General features: G+C 34.9%; 3 protein-coding genes across 33 annotated transcripts in view; 1 reads left to right on the top strand and 2 right to left on the bottom strand.

The window, feature by feature from the left end:
• Positions 1-404: 404 nt before the first annotated feature.
• Positions 405-9926, bottom strand: vps26bl (vacuolar protein sorting 26 homolog B, like). The gene is made up of 6 exons (XM_046861840.1): positions 9428-9926; positions 6937-7093; positions 6598-6762; positions 4726-4901; positions 4119-4261; positions 405-3022 (listed from the first exon to the last, which is right to left on the bottom strand). The coding sequence occupies exons 1-6, from the start codon at positions 9648-9650 to the stop codon at positions 2888-2890; spliced, it is 999 nt and encodes a 332-aa protein (XP_046717796.1). The 5' UTR covers positions 9651-9926; the 3' UTR covers positions 405-2887.
• Positions 9927-12088: 2162 nt separating this feature from the next.
• On the top strand, positions 12089-21032 carry ccdc83 (coiled-coil domain containing 83). Of its 2 annotated transcripts, XM_046860667.1 has the most exons (10): positions 12089-12279; positions 12381-12465; positions 13082-13250; positions 13538-13705; positions 15765-15856; positions 15970-16038; positions 16268-16389; positions 16904-16965; positions 18035-18162; positions 18590-21032. In XM_046860667.1, exons 1-10 carry the CDS (start codon positions 12221-12223, stop codon positions 18764-18766), a joined length of 1131 nt encoding a protein of 376 aa, XP_046716623.1. In that variant the 5' UTR covers positions 12089-12220; the 3' UTR covers positions 18767-21032. The 2 variants fall into 2 exon arrangements, with proteins under 2 accessions (XP_046716623.1, XP_046716624.1); XM_046860668.1 differs by lacking the exon at positions 13538-13705.
• The window catches only part of picalma (phosphatidylinositol binding clathrin assembly protein a), a 36422-nt gene continuing 34753 nt past the window's right edge, over positions 20283-21951 (bottom strand). For all 30 annotated transcript variants that reach the window (XM_046860632.1, XM_046860636.1, XM_046860634.1 and 27 more), the window contains one exon: positions 20283-21608. Coding sequence is in view for 2 of the 30 variants with exons in the window: in XM_046860644.1 (XP_046716600.1) it covers positions 21594-21608 (15 nt within the window). In the remaining 28 variants the exon portion in view is untranslated. The remainder of the gene's footprint in view (positions 21609-21951) is intronic.

The following is a 21951-nucleotide window of genomic DNA, read 5'->3' as shown; positions in this document are numbered from 1 at the left end:
AATGGGAGCAGCTGACAGAAGAAGACGACTTTTAACACTATATAACTCAACTTGTACCAAAAACCTAAAACTAGTCATTAGACATTGCAAAAGGCATTTTCACATACTAGCAGATATTTTTTTTTACTTGCAACATTGCTTCAAAACGATCCAATTTTTTTTAAATTAAAAGTGTTGGTTTAATTAATAAAAATAAAAACAATTATTCCATGCATAATGCAAGAGGTATTTTATTTTATGAAATGATCTGTCTATATTATATCGAACGATATGAATCAACGTACAATTACACCTCCATGAACGCTATATGACCAGCTGATGCACTGAAAAAATGATACACTCTGTGTCCAGGATGAATGGTGACACCCTGTTGTGGAAGAAACAATTCGCAAAAGAAAACAATGAAAACTTCAGAGGGTTCTTTTAATCAGGGAAATCTGAGTAAAAACACATTTTCATTTACAGAGCACGAAATACAAGCAGTGACAGCAGCGTGTGTACTGCATGGTAAAAGATCCCTTTACGCACATCCTGCGTGTACCTTAAAAGCTTGGTTTCTAAAAGACGTCTTTTTGGAAACATATATAGACTTTCTTATATCTGTAAATAAATTTTGTACATACATAAATCTATTATAGAACTGTGAACTTTTTTGTTTAACATTTCTTATAATGATAAAGGATTAGGACGTTAGAACGGCAAGCAGTGCAGGAGATCGTTTTCCTCCTCTTGTTTTTTGAAAACAAGAACCATCTGAAGCTGGTTTCCAAATCACAGCTTCCACACAAAACCAAATGAAGCACTGCTTTTGACAACATCTGAGAACCTTGGTTTTTTTTTTTTTCTCTTTCCTCTCAAAAAAAACTTCCTGGGAATTTTAACCAAAGATTCATAAACCGATTCCACATACGCACTCACACACTGCAAAGTAGTCTTCATCTGTGTAGGAAGTTATCGGACACTCAACTCAATGGTCCCTTTTTCCAGAAAACAAGAAAAATATCTGCCAACTTGGCACACCTGGGACATAAGATATCTCTGCTGCTTAAAAGAAAAAAATATGCTTGCAAAATGTCACATTTAGGAATGATTATAAAGGTTGAAGATTTGAACAGTTACAGTACTACACTGGAAGTCCAGACTATTTTGTAACTGCATTTAAATGGAAATGCTAATCTATTGTGCACATTAACACTTGAATAACCTTTCCAAAATAATAAAAGAAATTATCCTGCTAAGTTATATTTGTTATAATCGAATATTTTTGTACGAGTTAGTCAACAGTTACGAGTTTGTTAAGCAAAAGAGATCTATTTTCCAATACTGCAGAAAGTGTAAAATCAGCATAATCGAAATTAGGCACAAAAAAAAAATAACAATACATGATTCCATTAAAGCCTAACAAATTCTGGCATCAAATTTACAGCACGATATGGAACACCGAATGACGACAGGGCATGTCTACAAAATCAGATCTAATAATGGTGATTGACGAGATGCTTCCTCAGAAGTATCGGCCTGATCTCAACACTGAGCTTGCAACCGCAACGTGTCAGCACTGATGTTTTTATTAAAAAAAATAATAAATTCACAAATAAATTTAGTTTGGTCCTGTTAATGGCTACATTATCCCTTTTGGGGAACTAAAATTCAGCTTCCAACTCAAAGTGCTTAAACAGGACAGCACAACAAACAGATAAGCACGTGAATGACTGACATTAAAAAGACCTAACTATATGCAAAGTTTGTAAAAACCTAATGTTAAAAGATATTTTATCTGGGATAGTTGCTAAATAGTGGGTATCATGATTAAAAAAAGTAACATGATCATTGTTGAATTGATAACATATTGGCAAATGAGACTCTATAACAGGTCTGTGTATGCTGCATTCAAAATTTTTTTTCGGTTTTGGAAAATGAAAAACGATGAAAATGATGAAATATCGATGTTTCAAAATGTTAAATATTTACAATAAGTCTCATTTATAGTTTCGGGACAAGAATTCGGAAGTTATTTGGTTTTGTAGTACTCCCAAACAAAGTAAAAGTAAAAAACTGATCAACTACCAGCGCATAATCCATTGGTGGTTTCATCCACGAACTGTGAAGTTCATATGGATCACTGCATGCTTTTCAAAAGTAACAACAGAGTGACAGTAAATGGGAGTCCAACACATGAGCTCTTCTTACAACAGTAACTGTGCAAATAAAACCCTCGGACAATCATTGAAGAACATCCCCCCCTGCTCTACACCGGCCTGTCCCACCCTACCCACGTTCTACTACACTGTCTGTGCCTTCTGAGCATGTTGTTCTAGTTTGTCTCATGTTATTGATCATTTGTGCAAATGGCTCCAGAGTGGACATTTCTTCCTGAGAAAAGACCACCAATGAGATTCCCTTTTACTTTCAGGTTAGGATTATAACACTGAAAGTATTATGAACCTTTTTTTCTATTGTGTGCATTGATCATATTTGGTAAATGTGAGATTATGATCACTACACTTTGTGGGATTAAACACAGAGAAAATAAGTCAATTTTCTGCTTTCAATATAAAATTAATAAAAAGGATGAAGGCATCGTAATTCACGATTTGTTTTTTTAACTGCCAATCAAACAACAAATGAACGCAATGTACACGAACTACGAACAAAAACATTGAACCTTTCCCCGCTGAACACATCGCTTCTTAAAAGGCTATTTTCAAGCTTTTTTTGTTGATCACAGAATGTAATGTTTAAAAATGGAAAAAAACATCATGCCTTAGCTGCACCCCCTTATGTATACATTCAAAACAAGTGTGTTTGAACAAGCACACACACGCAGACACACACGCACACAACCCTACAAGTTTTCACTCGGAGGTGAGACTTCTTTTGCAGGTTGTTAGTTTTCCTCCTCCTTTGCCTGAGCGATGGCTTTCTCTGCACTAGCTGAGCCCTCAAAGCGCTGTGAGGCGATGGCAGCTTGATGGGACATGCTCTTCCTCACAATGTCCCCCTTCCTCCATAACGTGATCTCCTGCACAACCAGGACAGAACACATCGAATTCAATTAAAATTGTCAATAAGTGTAAATTGATCAATCAGTAAACCAGATGCAGACATTATATTAATACATTTAAAAAGTCTGAAATTTGGAAACATGTTTAACATGCACCACAAATGTACCTGATTTTTCATAACTACCATGTGGCATGTCATACACGCAATGTTATTGGCTTGTTGACCTAATGAGTTTAAAATATGATCCAAAAGCAACAGTCATCTCAAATGTTTTGCAATATCTTCACTAACTCTGCATCTCCTACAGGAGGAGGAAGACCACATGAGGGTGATGTGTTTGTGGTTCTCGGATATATTTAAAACTGCATCTCAAATTGTAGCGAGGTTACAGTTTAAAAAAATAAAATAAAAATTAATTAATTAAATTAAAAATTAAAAATAAAAAACACTCATGCCCATGTGTTTTTAATGGCAAAAAGATACTTTTAAAAATAAAGAATGACATGTTTGAATTTAATGTTGAAAAGCATCTATAAAGCAAAGTAGCTCCCGTTATGTGCTCACATTAGAGTAGGTATGAACAGATATGATTGTTTTTTTTTATTGATCATGTTTCAGAAAAATTGGTGTAATGCAATGACTTCCTTTTCACTAATACTAAAAACCTTACCACCAACATCGACAAGCATACATTTCTCTTTTACATTAAGGGGTCTCAGATTTCAACAGTGCTGTGGTATACCTGTGTGTTACCTGTATGCTAGTGGTTACCTGAATGTTCACCAAATGGACATGACAAAAATGACATTTTTCTGAAGCTTCTATTCAGTCCAGAAAAATATTCTATATTCATGTTTTAGAGTATTAGAACAAATTAAACACAAAATAATTTATGATGCATCTGTCTCCAAATTAAACAGAGGTGAGAGGGTTCTGAATTCTTTACCCAAGAATTTGAGTTGAAGTCCATGTAAACCTTGATTTGTAAAACAATTTTGAGACATTGTAAAAGGTTTAGGCAATTATCAAGCACTGGAATCCAGAGCCCAGATCCAAAAACAACTGCTCAAAACCTGACCAATGATTAAAACACCAACTTTAACAGCTTGTACCTGTTGTTTGAAGTAACGCCGCTCTTCTTCATCAATGAGCACCAGGTTGAGGTAATAGCGAACAGAGAACTTTTTGTTGATGTCTCTCATTGTGGGTGTCATTTCATAGCCGGCCAAGAAGAGTCGGATTGGAATTGATTCACCTGGAAATCAAAAAGTCATGAGAATCTTGAGAAAGAGAAGCTGTACAACACTTTTAAGGGGTAAATACTTTACTTATGAAAATACTAAGGCATTCAATTCTGAACTGATATGTATGCAAATGCACTTATTATAAACCCAATCATATTGTTTTTATGTTATCAGACAGTATCAGATGTGGCACTCATTATCTTTTACATTTGGGAGTATTTTCTAGACCTTTAACTGGCAATAATCTTACACCCTGACAAATTACTCAATGACTTAACATTACTCATGTCATTTGTACATGATGAACAATCTGCTATCTGGTACCTGAATAGGATGTAAACCCATGCTTGTGCCATGTTATCAGCTAAGACAAGTATTTAAAAGCACAACCTCACTAGGAACAAAACATAACTCTAAAATGAAATGTAACTGCAACAATGGCAACGAATGTTTCTCAATCTTTGCTTCTCTGTACCTCGGACTGGTGCTCCATCCATGATTTCATACTTTGCAATGGTGTCATTTTCATGGTAAACATTGGGCCCTGTTCCTGTCGTCTCCCTCTTGATGATGTCGATCTCCATATGCTTGATTTTAATCCGCACCAAAAGGAAATAGATTTTCCCAACTATCACATCTTTGAGATGGTACCTAAAAGACAAGCGGATGTGTGTATAATTACTCAGAACACATGTACCATGTAACGTAAATGAGAAGCAATTTTTTTCCAATTGTGAACACCATACCTGTCTATCTAATGCCTATAAATGTCCCAATAAGCTGAAATAAAAAGGCCACTAACACGGTCATCATAATTGATGAAGCATGTTGGTAATTATAAGCAAACTCCCGAGTTTACGTTATTCCTGACGTTTAACATACAGCATGATCATGGTTCTGCTTACTAACCATCAAATTACATTTTTTATTTCAAGTGACATGTACATATACAAATGTATAAAGATACTCTCTTAATCGTTAATAATCTCTTATTCCACTAGGGGGCATAAAAGAACAATGAACTAAACTAAACCCAATTAAGTGAAGTTAAAGCTAAATACCTAGGAACTCTAATATATAAACTGTATTCATCCACTTTGTATTCATCCATTGTTTCATGGAATATGATAAATAAAAAAATAATAATAATTCAATTCCAGATTGTATCACTCTAAATTGTGGGAAAGAAAAAACAATGCTGTTAATGCAAGCTCAATCTGTTTGCATGTTCATGATATACATTTCAGCACATGTGGTATCGATTAATAAACTGAAGGTATTGGTTAATACACTGGCTCTAGTTGACTTGACATTGGACGCTTCTTTTTTTGCAGTTGCTCCAAAATGAAATTATGTGCATGTCTACTAGACTTTCATCGATGGTTGATTTCTGGAACGATCAAGTATCTGCAAAAATTCATACCGATAGTTTTTCCGGGTTTTGCTATAGAGTACGAGAGCGGCCTCTAATGGCAAATCACTGACGCCATGTGCTGTTTATTTGAAGTGTCTTTGTTATTTATTTTAGATGCAACTCTTTTTATTAATTTGGACCATTAATTTTTGTTTTAGTTTAAATGCATGTCCCTCTTTTTTTGCACATTATTCAGAGCTGTTTTTATTTATGTAATAATGTTTAGTACTATTTTATATGGAATGTTTTTTGTTTTTTTTCCCAGTAATTATCCATCGCTTGATTAATTGGTTATTGGCAAGAATTACAAAATTGGGTTATTACAAAAATCAATATAAAACTCTAAATATTTACTTTTGATTAAATGACTATTTTTGTAGAAGTGACTATTAGTTTAAAGAGATAACATAATTAACACATTAAGCAACCTGTGTATGTTGTTTCCCTTTAGTAAACTGGCTGTCAGATGAATTTTAGTGACAACAATTTTGATCTAAGAAGAAAAGCAGGATTAAAGCATTTTCTGTGTCAAAGGGTCAAGAACGAATACTGGTTCAAACTAGCTTTTTTCAAGAGAAGTCGTCTCTAACCTTTTGTATACCACGGACCACTTTCTTGTTGAAAATATGTGTGTAAATGTGTGTGTATCAGTTCGCATCATATGTAAATTTTGATAGTGGCTTTTAAAGTGCGAAATGCCCAAAAAAATTATACAATGTTATATGCTATAGACATTTTCCCCAAAACATGACCCAGTAGCATCTCTTCCACAAAATGGTAGTGGGTCATGACCTGGTGGGTGGGGACCTCTGAATTAGAGAAACTGTAACTGTTGGTTAAACAGTGAGCTCAATGTTTTGCAAAAGATCCTATTACAGGGTAGTTGTTTCCTCATTTTGTTCTGATTTCATAATTCATAATTCTAAGACTTACTTGGACTTGTTGTATTCAAACTCGATGTGCAGGCAGTCCTCAATCCCAACTTCCATCTTAATAGAGGAGTTCAGCTCTGGATATGTGCTGAGCGTGTGCACAACAATGTCCATCTCTTTGCTGATGTCATTTAGTCTTTTGCTCACAGTTGCTCGGAGGAAATAGCTTTGAAATAAAAAAATTCAAAAAATAAAAAAATTATAAAACCAACTAAAGAGTAATTTTCAGATTAAAGAGTGAGCTACAAACATCACAATCTAACCTCTATTCAAATAAAATACTTTAACATGACTAATCCTTTATGAAGATGGTGTTTATATGATAAGGACACATTCATACCGGAGTTTGACGTTCTGGCCTGTGTACGACTCGTATGGTTTCTCCACATGTGTGAACTCAAAATCAAATGTCTGAGACTGGCTCATCTCACCCGGCCGAGCCAAGTCCTTCACCAGAGATACAAACTCATGATGGTTCCCTCGGTCATAGTACAACTCTGAAACACAAAATAGGGAGCAAGAAAAAAATCAGTGATTTATGGAAGATTTGATATTAATTAGTGCATACGTCAGGAGCATATTTTGAGATATAGATATATATCAGCACACCTACCCTGCTGGTATACAGAGGCAAAATGAGTTGTGGGTTACATAAAGTACTGTGCAAAAGTCTTAAGCCATCATTATATTTGTTGTCTTAGGCTGCCATTAGAAATCATATAATGACTATAGAGTTAGGCATTTAGGGTTGTTTGTGATATTGAGACTGGAAGAAAATGTTTAAAATCTGATGGGAAGTTTCTCAGAATTTCTTCTTTGAGAGACCAGAATTCATCCAACAAGGGCCTGGAACAGCATCTGAAGCTTCACTGGGATGTCCCAAGGGGATAAGCTTACCCTTCTACTATACATTCACCCTTCTACTCTCTAAACATCACTAATGGTCTTTTTTGGAAGGGTAGCAGCTAAGAAACTACTTTTTTTGAGGTGCAGAGTGACAAGACCAAGATATGCTAAAGATTACAAAGACTAGTATTATTGAGTGATAAATCCAATTTGGGAATGTTTTTCGTCCAATCGTCAATAATAAAGAAGAGTTTAAGAAAGATAGAAAAAAAGAGTGCTTGTGACCCCTAGTGAAACATGGTGAAAGGTCAGTCCTAGTTTGCAGCTGCATATTCTGCCAGTGGTGTTGGCAATACTGCCTGAACTGATGGGATCATGAATGCTACAAACAAGTTTTAATTAATCATGCCATTCCTTTAGAATTACATTAAATTAGAAAAATCCTAAGAGGCTGTGCATTATATATATATATATATATATATATATATATATATATATATATATATATATATATATATATAAATAAAAGTGTCTGTAGGAGCGATACAGAAAGTGTTTTCTCCCTGCTGCTATTAGACTTTACAATCTGTTCCCAGTGAACAGTTACCAACAATAACACTAATTTAAAGGTGAACAACATTACCCATGTATGTGCAATATGTATAGAAGTGTAACTACTAAACTACTTCATCATTTAACTACTCTCTTTTTCTTTTGTCTTTATACACTGTAATGTAATTTTATTTGTATATTTGCACATTTCTTTTTCTTTGCTGCTGTAATCTAGAAATTTCCCCTTATCTTATTTTATTTATATATATACATTCCCCCCCCCCTTATCAGATCAGTACTTAAATTTTTTTTCTTTTTATATTCAGAATAAGAGCATGTTCGAGAGGTAGCATCGTTGATAAAAAGCATAACTATGTGTGGCAGGTGTGCACTCTGATAACAACTGTTAATATCCATGATACTGCGAAGATGCCGAAGACACAGAAAAATTGTCGCGAGAAAATTAAGTTATGATCACAACAAAAATAACCTTTTTATGTTGAGATCACAAGAAAACAAGAACGAAAGGGAATAAAAAAAAATGATAAAACACATATACCTGAGAATTACTTCAGAGTTAAGACATGTTTAGTCCACTATATACTATGTTACGAATTTTTTGTTTTTAATTTTGTGTACATATTTCCTGTATTTTCTGTTTGTATCTTTATAGAGACCAAAAAGTAAAATGGACCGTCAATACAACTTTACATAAACAACAAAGCTGTTTAAGACTTTTGCACAGTACTGTATGTACAGCAAATTTTTATATCAAATTGGGGTGTCTGTGGAACACTGCTATGTCTAAGAAGGTTTTTGTTATTATTTAGTCAAAAGATTGGGGTCATTAGTTGCTGATACATGGGCTATTAATATTAGAAATGTCTAATTAGCACAAATGACCAATAGTTAAAACTACAACTGGGGTTTCCAGTATTATCTGATCTGGTCTATCAGTCTTTCTAGCAGTAAGACAGGCAAACGGGAAATATGAAGAGGCCACCAAACACCAACAGTTAGCTTGACGATATGTAACACTATATGTAGTAAATAGTGTATTTGGACCTTGAAAAACATGATTGTATTAATGAGTAACAGAAACGTTGCTGCACTGAGGAAGAAGCAAGGCGTCACGTGACACAGGCCAAAGGCCGACTAATCATAGCGCGCTCTTTCTTTTCCCACCCGGATGTCACATGTCACGGGACAGCAGTAGGCATCTTACCAACATCTCAATGAATTCAATAAACCTCCATCTTCAATCCACCTGCCAACACAGCTCATATAAATTACCTACTACATAATCCATCCACATTTTGCCAAACTGTAGCGTTTTCTGTGCCCCGTATATTAAAAAAAAAAAAAAAAGGCTGCATTGCTGATTAGGTTATGACATGCTTTATTATGCATATGATGTGCGCATGTTTACTTACCTATCTGCCCTATAAACTCAATCTTGATGCCCTGGTGCTCGAGTCTTTTGCCCGGGTTTTTGAGCGTGATGTTGACTTTGCCAGAAACCGTCTCTCCGTCGTAAAATAAGAAGTACTTATCTTTTTTTCCATCTTCGCTCTTGTGTTCTACTTTCTTCCGCGTTTCGGCGTCATTCAAAACTATGTCGATTTCAGCACTTTGACCAAAACCGAAAAAGCTCATTCCGGCACCGTGTCGATGGAAAAAAGCCCTTCAATGTCTTTGTATCAGCACCTGATCCAACTCACCATGTAGACAGCACGTCCCAATGACTGAGCACCTACTCCGACTATTCTAAAACATACAGATTTCTAACTAACTAGTATTGTTTTAAATAATGAACCCACATTAAAACACCTATCCACCAGCACTATCGGCAACCCAGCTGAAGATTTTCTGCTACAAACACGGTGAAAAGAGGAACGTTAGGAAACCGACAAGAAGCTCCACCGGAAGTGATTGTTCATAAAATAAAAGTCTTTGGTTGTAAGTCTGTCAGGGGGAGGTCGAAATAAATAGATCCAACAAAATGACCTATTAAAAAAATCCTATAAAATGACTATCAGTTATTTATATTAAAACAAATATTTGTAAAGGTTTGACAAACTATTTAAATTATTTAAATATTCATGACTTAATTGTATAAGATATTTCGGTGGGGGGTTGTGGGTGTGTGTTTGTTTGTTTTTTTCGGGTTTTTTTTGTACATTTCTAACTTTTCCACTCACAGGATACAACTGTGTTTAAAATAAAGTCACTATGTCCTTCCATTTACATGCATTAACGTTTTTCTCAGTTGCTTTGGAGCGTTTCTCAGATCAGAAATGAAATTCTCAAAACTACTTGTTCAACCTCCACATCATTTAGTCATTTGTGCTCATCATAAGAACATTTCTTGTTGTTTTAAAACAATTGCGAATGCTTTGGTACATCATTTAATTGATTGTGTACAATTGTCTGCTATTTCCTACACAATCAGCTGTTTATGCCATGTTAATAAAAATATATTATACTGGTTTCACCTGAATAGTTTTAACCCCCAAAACATCTCAGCATCAGTTCATTGTATCCGGTGGAGCTTCTTGTCGGTTTCCAAACGTTCCTCTTTTCACCATTTGTCATCATCTGTCATCTAAAATTTATTTTTACCTTTTTTTTCGTAAATTTGACTTGAATTGATGAATTGTGCAGATGAGAGAGATATGGCAAGGTCTATTAGTTGAGGTAAATAGAGCTGTTAGTTGTGATAACTAGAGCTTTTAGTTGTGATAACTAGAGCTATTGTGATAACTAGAGCTGTTAGTTATGATAACTGGAGCTGTTAGTTGTGATAATTAGAGCTGTTAGTTGTGATAACTAGAGCTTTTAGTTGTGATAACTAGAGCTGTTAGTTGTGATAACTGAAGCTGTTAGTTGTGATAACTAGAGCTGTTAGTTGTGATAACTGGAGCTGTTAGTTGTGATAACTAGAGCTGTTAGTAGTGATAACTGAAGCTGTTAGTTGTGATAACTAGAGCTGTTAGTTGTGATAACTGGAGCTGTTAGTTGTGATAACTTGAGCTGTTAGTTGTGATAACTAGAGCTGTTAGTAGTGATAACTAGAGCTGTTATTTGTGATAACTGGAGCTGTTAGTTGTGATAACTAGAGCTGTTAGTTGAGGTAAGAAGGTCTCTTAGTATTAAATGGGTAAATCTGTTAGTTTGGGTAGATACAGATCTGTTAGTTGAAGTATTATTCCAATATTTGATTGAACTCATGTTTTATTCACAATAGAACAGAAAGAAAATATCAAATGTTCAAACCATTTTAAGTGTACCATAAAATGTACCATTTTAAGGAAAAAATAAGGAAATATTTCAATTTGATGGCTGCAACACGTCTAAAAATAGCTGGGTTGGGACAGTAAAAGTCTGGAATAAGGAAGTGTTATTAAATTCAACAGTTGGAGAAACATCTTGCAATTAATTAGGGTTAATTAACAAGATTGGGGTTTAATTAGAGTATTCAGATCTTCACCAATCTGTGAAAAACTGTGTCTACAAATTATGGAACAATCTTTAAATATGTTCCTCAACAAAAAAATCAAGACAGAAATCTCTGTGCACGATTTATGACTCATTAACATCAGCATGGACTCATTAACACCTCCAGAAATCAGTTTCTGTGAACATGGTTTTCGGTGTCATTAACAAATGCAGATTAAATCTCAATCATTCAAAGAAAGCAGCATGCATGAACAGCTCATTTACTGGTTTTGACTTATGCCCGTTTATGCCCATTTGCTCTGTCCCTTGTGCTGAGTTTGAATGGCTGGTTTTAAATGAGTAGAACAAAAATAATACAATCATATAAAAAGAAAAGTAGTTCTATTAAACATTTTAAATTAAGGAAAGAAAAGAGAAAGCAAGATAGAGTTGAATATATTATTTGCATGCACAATTTAAATAGTTAATATTAGGTGTTTTCCCATAATATTCCCTACACCCAGTGTTCAGATGGATGAGTGTTTCTTTTTACACATACACACACGCGCGCGCGTATCCTTGTCTCCCTCTACAGACTGACAAGAGGAAGGATTTAAGGTGGTTTCCATGGCAACAATATCACTACAAACCCAGGAACAACAATCAGTGTGCGCGTGAACCAAGCAACTGTGAGGATAAACTTCCTCATCGAGAAACAATTGACAAGTGTTTTTTTTTTATTGTATTTTTTACAAAGTTGACGAGTAGAACAACGTGCACGAGGCAATATGGGCAAAAAGACCAAAGAAAAGAAAGTTCAAATAGCCGAAGCTTTCATCCAGTTACAGTAAGTTAATAAACAATATATAAAATTAATATTCATTTAGAAATGTATTTAAAGCTTTAAATTGCCATACAAGTAAACTGATCATGGTCACTTCTACTTAGAATTGAAGTTAAAATGAAAGAGATTGAAGAATTTGAAAATGAAATAAAGGAACTGGAAGCCAAGAAGCAACGCCTTGTTGAACTGGTAAGACTCCAGTGAAATGATTTAACACAGCTCTGTCTCTGTATCTGTGCTGATTTAATCTTATTTACAGATGATTAGGGATGGGTGATACATCAAATATTAGCAATATTATCATGATCATTTGGCTGAAGATGTAAAATTGTTGTAATATTTTAAATATCGAATAATATTGAAAACTAACTGCACTTTTCTAAACAGTAGATACAGTTCATGCACCAATTTACTGAAAAAGATTGTACACATTTACATTTTCTTTACTTTATATTGATATATTTAAACAAATATTTGTTTCGAATGTCCCTTTTGTGTGCTCACTAGGTCTAGATAGTGTTTAAAATGTTGCATTCAATATTTTGTATGTGCTTTGTTACAATATCTGTTTAATCCAAATCCTTTTTTTTTTAAACCAAAAAAAAAAAATCTTGAAATTATTCTAAACAAATGAAATAAATATCGAGATTTACATATTGAATTGTCCATGTTATTTAATAATTTAATGGTATGTCAAATATTTTTAGTAATATCACCCTACCTAGGATCATCAGTGCTGCAGTGATTAGAAAATTAATACAGTATGTAAGAGATGTATAGTGAAGACGATGGTAATGTATTCCAGAGAGATCAGTTGCAAAAGGAGCAAAGGAAACACTTCTGTGGGCTAAATCAGGAAGTAAGGAAGCATGAGAAAGTGCTCAATGAGGAAGAAATAGCTAGTGAAAAACAAATAAAACAGGCACTTCGACACAACCGAGAGCTCATGCATACCAACCAAGAAGAGCTGACAGGTACTAATCCACTCAACCACATTTATAAAGCCGGATATAAGCAGATTGATTTGTAAATCACTTGTAGAAATATAGTATTTTGTGTGTAAATGTACTCATTAGTAGATGAACTAATGCAAACCTTGAAAAAATCAGCTTCAGATTATTCCAGTGTATATATATATAGTAGTGTATAATGCTAATATCTTTGGTAAAATGTGGACCTGCATATTTCTGACTAGCATCAGCATTATTATAGCAAAGGAAGAGCTTATTCAGATTTTAGAGCACGAGTATGTGTACATTAGAGTTGAGCAGGCACCTGGAGAACGTACAGGTCCGGGCTGTGGAACTGCAGGGGCAGAGAAAAGATTGGCAACATTATGAGAATGTGGAGAGAGTTGAGAAGCAACAGAAGATGCAAAATCTCAAGGCAGAACTCGACTGTATGCAGAGGAATTTTCAAGAAATGTCAGGTGAGCTTTGTTTGTCTGATTAGATTTATTTTACCTCAGATTTTAGCAAAAGATAGAGAAGTCTTTTCCAAGCTAATTACAGTTTTTCTGAACGTAAAATGAATGCTCACTGGAGTTAAGGTTTGTTGACTGGCTTGGATAGTATAAAAACTTTCCACTTTTTCCACCCTGATGAAGTCCTTTCTTGTGTTTTGCAGTTTACAGTATTTCTTACAAAGTGCCATGATGCTACCTCCACCATATTTTACAGATAAACATATTATCCAACACAGTCTCAAGGCATTTCGTGATATAGTCACAAACTTTAATCTACTGATTCGTGTTTATGGACACGAATTTCCCTCTTTTTTGTGTCACTCAGCACAACTGCCTCAGTCTGGCTCGGTCTCCATAGCAATGGAGACAGAGGATCATGGGTAATGCTGGCAGAAATGCCAAAGATAATCAGAGAATAAAGCAGAAAATATACGGTTAGGGTTATGGTAAGGGTTAGGGTTATACTGTAATAAATGTGAGTGTCTCTAATAAACACAGTCTTCTTAATTAACTCTAAAAATATATTTACTGTATTTTGACTGAAAGGAACCACTGATAATGGTTTATAATAGCGAGTAGCGTACCGATTATAAAGCAATAAAAACAAGGATAAAAAGTCTTCCTCACAAGAAAAGAGGGAAATTTGTGTCTATGAACATGAATCAATAGATTACATTTCGTGACTATTTCTCAAAATGCAGAGAGAGTATTATCTTTAAATTAATCCCAGATCCTCTCATTCTATACACTTTTTCCATTACTTTGGTATAGGTTAATCTTGGTTCCAGATCTTTTGAGGTTCATCGCTGTACTTATTCGTTAATTCCAGGTTTTGCCTTTTGATTTTGTACTACTGATGAGTGATTTTTATCTTGTGAGATGGTCTCAATATTTCTGCTCTTGAAGTCTTCTTTAAATGATTATTTGCAATAGTTTTACCCCTGCCCTGTGGCAATCGTGTTTGGCTGCTGTTGTTTTTCTTGGAAGATTCTGTGTTTATTGTTTATTCAATACACAAGTGGTTTCCAATGTACAACGTTCCAGATTGTTTTTTTGGCTATGTCCAGTGTTTGGGTAATACCTCTGATTTACACCTCAGCTTTAAAATGATTTGTTTACCTCCCATGGACCGCTCTCTGATATTCATGTTGTCTTATTCTTTGTCATCACAGATGAAACTTAAAGCTAAAATCAAGTGTCAACATTCAGAGCATTCATTTATTACTTGAGCTAGCAATCTAATGGGTCACACCTGAGTAACAAGAAACACCTGCTAGTCACATGGTCTAATATTTTTTTGCTTGCCTTAAAATTGGGTAGCCTGAGGTAAAAAGGCAACTATCTGGACAAAAGTATTGGTACATCTGACTTTTCCAGCCATATGTAGTTCTTTCCCTGACTCAGCACAAAGTTGGAGGCACACAATTGTATAGGGTGTCTTTGGATGCGGTTGCATTACATTTTCCCCTTAACTGAACTAGGAAACACAAACCTGTTCCAGCATGACATTGCCCCTGTGCACAAAGCCAGTTCCATGAAGATATGGTTTCTGTAGTTTGGGATGAATTAAAATGCTAACTGCACTCCAGGCCTCCTTACCATACATGAATGAGCACAAATCTCTACAATGGACCATCTTTCAAAAGGAATGGAGATTATTATAAATGCAAATGGGGATTAAAGATAAAATTAGATGTTTAAAAAAAAGCATATAAAATCTTATGGTAAAGTGTCCACATATTTTCGCCCATAGTGTATAGCTGTTGGCCTTAAAAAAGTCTCACATTCATCTTTTGATCTCAAACCCAAATCTTTTCAGTCTACATAAAAAAAAAAAAAAAAAAAAAAAATAATAATAATAATAATAATAATAATAATAATAACTGAATTGACCTTGTTATTCCAATATCTCAAATTTCAATCTTCTGCAATTCTTTGTATATTTCTATCTCTTTTCATTATCTTTTATCTTGTATCAGTATTCCCTAGATAAATAAAAGTCTTTTTTTTTTTTTTATCACAGAAAGCCTCTTGTGCTTTGTGGAAGACGCCACTTGTAAGCTTGAGAAGGAAATCTCACAGGTGATCGAACAAGTGAAGGAGCATGCAACAGAGGTAGAAACATATCAATCACAGATTTGTGCATATTTAATACTAATTATTTATTAATTGAATTGATATTAAATTACTGTGAATTGCTACAGCACTCACACCCTGTTTTATTTTAGATTGCATTAAAAGAAGTTGATAAACACAATCTTAAGGAGACTGAAAATAACCTTTGGTTGAAGACGGCGGTGAGACATTCATACAACATGTACAGACAGATCTTCTCTCTATTTGTCTTATATATATATATATATATATATATATATATATATATATATATATATATATATATATATATATATATAAAATGTGAAACTATACTATAGTACAAAACTATATTTGTGTGTGTGTGTGTGTGTGTGTGTGTGTGTGTGTGTGTGTGTGTGTGTGTGTGTGTTTACTCCTGTCCCATGTCAGATTGCTACCTATAATAAGGAAGTCTCAGAACTGGAGGCAGACGTGACAAACTTGCAGGAGGAGAACCTGGAGCACATGAAGTATCTGTCTGAGTGTCGCTATAATGATTTCAAAATGTCAAGGTACTGTTTAAATATTTTTGACACAATTTCAATGCAAAAGACATTTTACAGACCCTTTCAGCAACATATGTAGCATTTGATGTAGATGTTTTAGCAATAACATTTAGCCTAATGTACCGTTTTTCCTGAGATATCAATCAATAGAACATATTATGGGTCCAAGCTGACAGTAGTCCTACTGTTTTGAGTTCTTCAAGCTTGGATTAATCTTATTTAATTCAGGTGATCAGTCAAACAGGTAAATAACTGTTACTTTGACAATGGTGGGTTGGCAACCCCCATGTATGTAATATTAATAATAATAATAATAATAATAATAATAATAATAATAATAACAATAATAAAAAACTAACAACACTACCACATGGACCCCTATGGCCTTGTCTCTGCTTTGAGAGCTACTGATCTTTGCCATTGGCATTCGCCGTAGTTTCTTTATTTCTCATATGACTCACTTTCATAAATCACTGCATAAACTGTTCTAAATTCGAATACATCCCAAATTGTGTTGCAGGAACACGTTCCTGACAGAGACTGAAGACTTATTGGAGAACCTTAGCATTTCTGAAAGTCCAGGTGATTCTTCCACACAAAAGCTCAAACAACTTTTCCTAAAATTTACTAACCACAAGAGGGCGCTTAGCGTGTAGGAACTGAGCAAGGCCTGATACTTTACTGACAAGGATCAAGTTTTTATTTTTTAACAATAGTGTATCAAATTGTAGTTACATTTACATAATTTGTGGCTTTTAGCAGACGCCTTAAATTAAATAAGATTAATCCAAGCTTGAAGAACTCAAAACAGACAGACTACTGTCAACTTGGACCCTAATATATTCTATTGATTGATATCTAAGGAAAAATGTTATATTAGGCTAAATAGTTACAACACTAGTATTATTCTTTATATAATAAATCTATTTTTTTTTTCCTGACAAAACAAATATTACCACATTAGTCTTACAGTTTACTTGATGTGTGGCAGTTTCCAAAAAATCTTATACAGTCCATCACAATCACAATAAAGTTACAGAATTCTCTACCAACAAAAGTAAATAAAAGTAGGAAGAAGAAAGACAAGAAAATAATTCACTAGGTCTAATTGACTAAGTTTAAATCTGTTAGCTATATTTAGTTTAATAAGCCAAGGTTAGAAAGCGATCTAAAAAAACATTTCCATTTATTTTGATATAAGGATAATGCTGGCAGAAATCGAAATTGTGATCATCTATTATTTGGCTTTTTTAAAATTAATTTTAGCTGCCAAATAAGCCACATATCTCATTTAAATGCATTGTTTAATCAAACAGAAATAGAAACAAGTTGATCAAGACCCATGCACCAAAAATGGGTTTCCAGCAGCTGTTGAATAAAACTGTATTACTTGACAGATGAATATACAGTTAACTAAGCATCTCACAGACTACTACTTTGTATAAGGTCACATAAAGTCACATCCTCTATATCAGTCCTGCTTAAGATAAATAACTATTAGTGAGAAAGGATCAGTGAATGTCAACATGTTGTAGCTGGACACTTCCTTGTGTGGATAAGCATCATTGTTGTGTCTTCTCGCAACATCTCCTCCGTCAATCCATGTGAATGTTCTCTGTCCCCCCCTTTTTTTCTCCCCCCAACACCACAGCGGAAATTGAGAAGAAACCGCACCAGCAGTCTAGGGAGTTGGAAGAAGATAAAATGGATCGCAGCTGCATGTCCTCCTCTAGGGTGAATCTCCGTGAACTGCTGTATAGCAGCCAGAGCCAATCCAGGGTGAGTTCTTTTGGAACAGGGATATATTTTATTTTTGCATAGGAAAGCATGCATTCTTACCTTGAAAATATTTCTTTGGACAGGTAAAATGTAAACCATTCTCTTTGTAGGTGCAGCACTTTTCAGAATGTGAGGTTACTGCACTCTTATTGCTAATTCTTTAGATTTGATTACACTTTCGAGTTGGCAGGATTATGGAAATAAAATCAGATTCTGATTTTTAGTCAGAAATATTCAATGTACTAATACACTTTAGATTTTCATTGTAGCGGAGAGTGCGATGTGTCAGAGATGTGTGGAAACTCTGAATTTTCCTCGTTGCCTGGCAGGAATATAGACGAGTCTGGCATTGCTCAGACACACTGACTCGCCTTGTTCCTGTGAGCAGAAAGTGAACACGTGTGAGTCTGTGTGTGTGTGTGTGTAGGAACTGCTGCACCTGGGTCCTTCAGACCAGAATCTGCTGAGTGTGGTTGGCCAGGCCATGCCCCTTCATTCTTTACCAACCGAGTCTGAGGAAATGGACATGTTAACACACCTAAGTCAGTTGCAGGCTGAAGATGGGACTCTCACAAGGAACATGGTTCGCCAAAAATTCCAGTAATTCGACAGTTCTACTCAACGCAACTGCTACAGCAGATTACAATTAAAAGTGTTTTCAAACTCTATAAAGTATAGATCATACATCTGCAGCAATAGACAAATCAACAATGTTGCATTTTTGTATGTACTTTTGCTATGTACACTTACACTAACTGCAATAACTGAAGCACTTGCAACTTGTTCTGAATTTGTAGATTTATTAGAATTTGGATGTGCAAATAAATGAAAAATATCAATCATAGATAAAGACCTAGAGATACTATATTTTCTTTAATCTTTCTTCTTAAACCAGTTAATGACAGGGATGTCAGATTGGCCTTGTTAATAATACTAGCAAACTATTATTAAAAGGGCAATGTAAAAGCCCAAACAATGTATCTATGATGTAAAGATTCTATTATTTCTATTGTAAAAAAGTCAAAAAGGGTTTGGAACAGGCAATATCCAAACATCAATTGCTGAGAAATAGAAGGAACAATTCCCGCTTTTAAAACACTAGTTGAAGTTTTTGGGAGATGTAGTCAGGGTGGAAAATGTACTGAAACCCATCAGCCCTGGTTATTAGCTCGAACACAAACAACACCCAAACGGCCATTGACTACTGCAGGGGCAGGTAGCATTAGTCATGTATGAGAAGTGCTTGATTAATTTCATTTGAGGCTTTGAGTTGTTTAATGGAATCCAGCACCAACAAAATCACTTGAGTTGCTGATTTAAATAAATAAATATTCAAAGGCAGAATTAGTTTTAGATATGTGGTATTATTGTTTATGTGCAAAATATTAACCCATGGTTTGTTGACTTTTTTTCCCCCATAAACATGACAGTAAAAAAACATGCATACACACACCCACCCACACACTTTTTTTTATTTGTCTCATCATACACCTTAAAGTAATATGTTCCAATTTTAGCTTTTCAGATAAATAACCAGGAAAAATGAGATCATAGCACTTTCACTTACCTGCTTAGACTTTATTAGATATACTTTATCAATCCCGTGAGGGAAATTATTTAATTACTTCTGGGTTTGCTTATAGGTTTTAATACACTATATGAAAAAAAGTATTGAGACCCCTCTTAATTTTTTAATTCGGGTGCTTCAATCAGGGCCATTCTGAACAACTCTGTGGGTTCAAGTTTAGTACAGTGTTAGGACATCACCTTTGCAATAAGTCAATTTGTGAAAATGTTCCTGCTAGATATATTTCACAAATCAACTGCAAGTGGAATTATTGGAAAGTGGAAGAGTTTATGATCCTGGCCCCAAAACAGAAGACAATGTTTTGAGAAATTCCCCTGGCATTAATATCAAACACCCACAGAAACACTCCAAAATGTAACTTTTTTAAGAATAGTGGACGTTGTTAAAGATGCAAAAGGGGTACCCAACTCTATATTAATGTATTTATAATGTGGTGTCATCACGTTCCTTGTTGGTGTAATCTTATGATTTGTCCACTTCTAATCTCTAACAATTCTGAAAATTTTATATGTAAATGAATAGCATCCAAAACTTGTGGAAGCTGCTCTTTTTTATTTGAAAATCAACCAAGTTCTGCTCACATACATTTCATATAGTTATAAACAAAAATAGAATCTGCAGGGACAATGAAGCAAGTATGCTTAATCAATGGAAAGAAATCACTTCATATTAGGACCATCTTTCACACGCTCCTCTATTGGACAGGGTCTGGGTTTATTTACACAAAGCACCGATCAACAGTGCATCTCTTTCCCCAAGTTCTACCGCTCCTACTGCTAATTTACAAAGACATTAACAACCCCACCCTGATGATGGCAACCTGTGACATATACACCCATTTCCCTGTGCTCCTGCTTCAGTGAAGGCCACCCCCTAGTGCCAGTGGAAGAAAGATGGCCCAAGCATGAAGGCTACTTTACACATTCAAGTTGGAAAGGCAGCTGTAGAATTGTCAATGTAAAATAATGACATGCCAAGCATAAAGCAAAACAGCTCCTCCCTTATGCAATTCTGCAGAATCACAAATGTAGTGATACCAGTCTGATACATGTTCCCTGGAAAAAAAAATACAAATTAAATAAAACAAAAAAAACTAGGCACAGAATTAGCCATGTGAAAAATGATGTACTCTCCTCCCATTTCCTTTACAAAATGCAGGGGGGGGGGTGAGTTTGTGTACTACAAATAATTGCATGAGAAAATGAAATGGGGTTCAACGAATACTTAGTGCTCTGTGATTAACTTTACAGGTGGTTTGATTTTCTTTTTCATGTTATACACACTCTCAAAATCGAATTCTGCATTCATACACATGAAAGCATATCCATTCTTACACACCACCCATTAAGAAACAGACTAATAAGGTCATTTATCATTTTCCTGTCATGTCTTTAGTGGATAAATCATAAATAAATACAAACAATACACAAGGAATGTCTACTGCAAATGTAATAATACCATGGGGGAAAAAAAAAACTTGATCATGGGAAAGAAAAGAAAAGAAAAATACAGAATCAAAACACCAGCCCCACTCTGGTCTCTTATTCAAGTTAGACATGTGTAATGATCCCATCCCACTTTCCTACCAAGTAAATTACCTGTGTGGCTTTACAGATGCTAGTCATTTAGGAACAGTCTGCTCCAGGGTAAAACACCTGCAGCTGTGGTACTGTTACAAATACACCAACCCTTTACCCCAGAACCCACCCACCTACCCAGCTTCCTGTCCGGGTCAGTACTGGGGCCACGCCCTTAGCGCAGAGATAAACAGTAAACTGGGGACAGATTAAAGGTTTGAGATTGGAGACTGATTCATCCTCAGGAGTCAACACTCGCTTTAACTTCACATGAATTGCATCTGGAAAAGGCAAAAAAACAACAATAAACACCATACACACAGACATTATACATACATACATACAAACCTCATGATCTTTTGTTACATACTGAAAATGAAATTAACTTCAATGTCCTGAAGCCACACAAAATAGCGACAAATTATGAAGGAAAAACAACAACAACAACAACAACAACAACAACAACAACAACGAAGAAACCAAAGTGTAACTTAGTTTGACAAAAATCCAACCAAAAACAGAATGAGACTGCATTTAAGCCTTTTGTTACTGGCACATATCATTGTGAGCAGAAATCCAAAACTGTTCATCTACTGAGAACTCCATTCCAACACTGAAGCATGA

The sequence above is a fragment of the Silurus meridionalis genome, chromosome 11, assembly GCF_014805685.1.
Source record: "Silurus meridionalis isolate SWU-2019-XX chromosome 11, ASM1480568v1, whole genome shotgun sequence".
NCBI classification, from domain to species: Eukaryota; Metazoa; Chordata; class Actinopteri; order Siluriformes; family Siluridae; genus Silurus; species Silurus meridionalis.
This window is presented reverse-complemented; position numbering and strand designations above follow the sequence as displayed.

Bases quoted from the DNA above. Each gene is read 5' to 3' on its own strand.
- vps26bl (XM_046861840.1), bottom strand. From the start codon at position 9,650: ATGAGCTTTTTCGGTTTTGGTCAAAGTGCTGAAATCGACATAGTTTTG. The intron at 6,763-6,936 runs GTATGAATGTGT...TTTATTTCAAAG, and splicing joins GGCCAGAACGTCAAACTCCG to CTATTTCCTCCGAGCAACTG. The intron at 3,023-4,118 runs GTACAAGCTGTT...CTGGTTGTGCAG, and splicing joins GGCGTTACTTCAAACAACAG to GAGATCACGTTATGGAGGAA.
- ccdc83 (XM_046860667.1), top strand. From the start codon at position 12,221: ATGGGCAAAAAGACCAAAGAAAAGAAAGTTCAAATAGCCGAAGCTTTC. The intron at 15,857-15,969 runs GTAGAAACATAT...GTTTTATTTTAG, and splicing joins TGAAGGAGCATGCAACAGAG to ATTGCATTAAAAGAAGTTGA. The intron at 16,039-16,267 runs GTGAGACATTCA...GTCCCATGTCAG, and splicing joins ACCTTTGGTTGAAGACGGCG to ATTGCTACCTATAATAAGGA.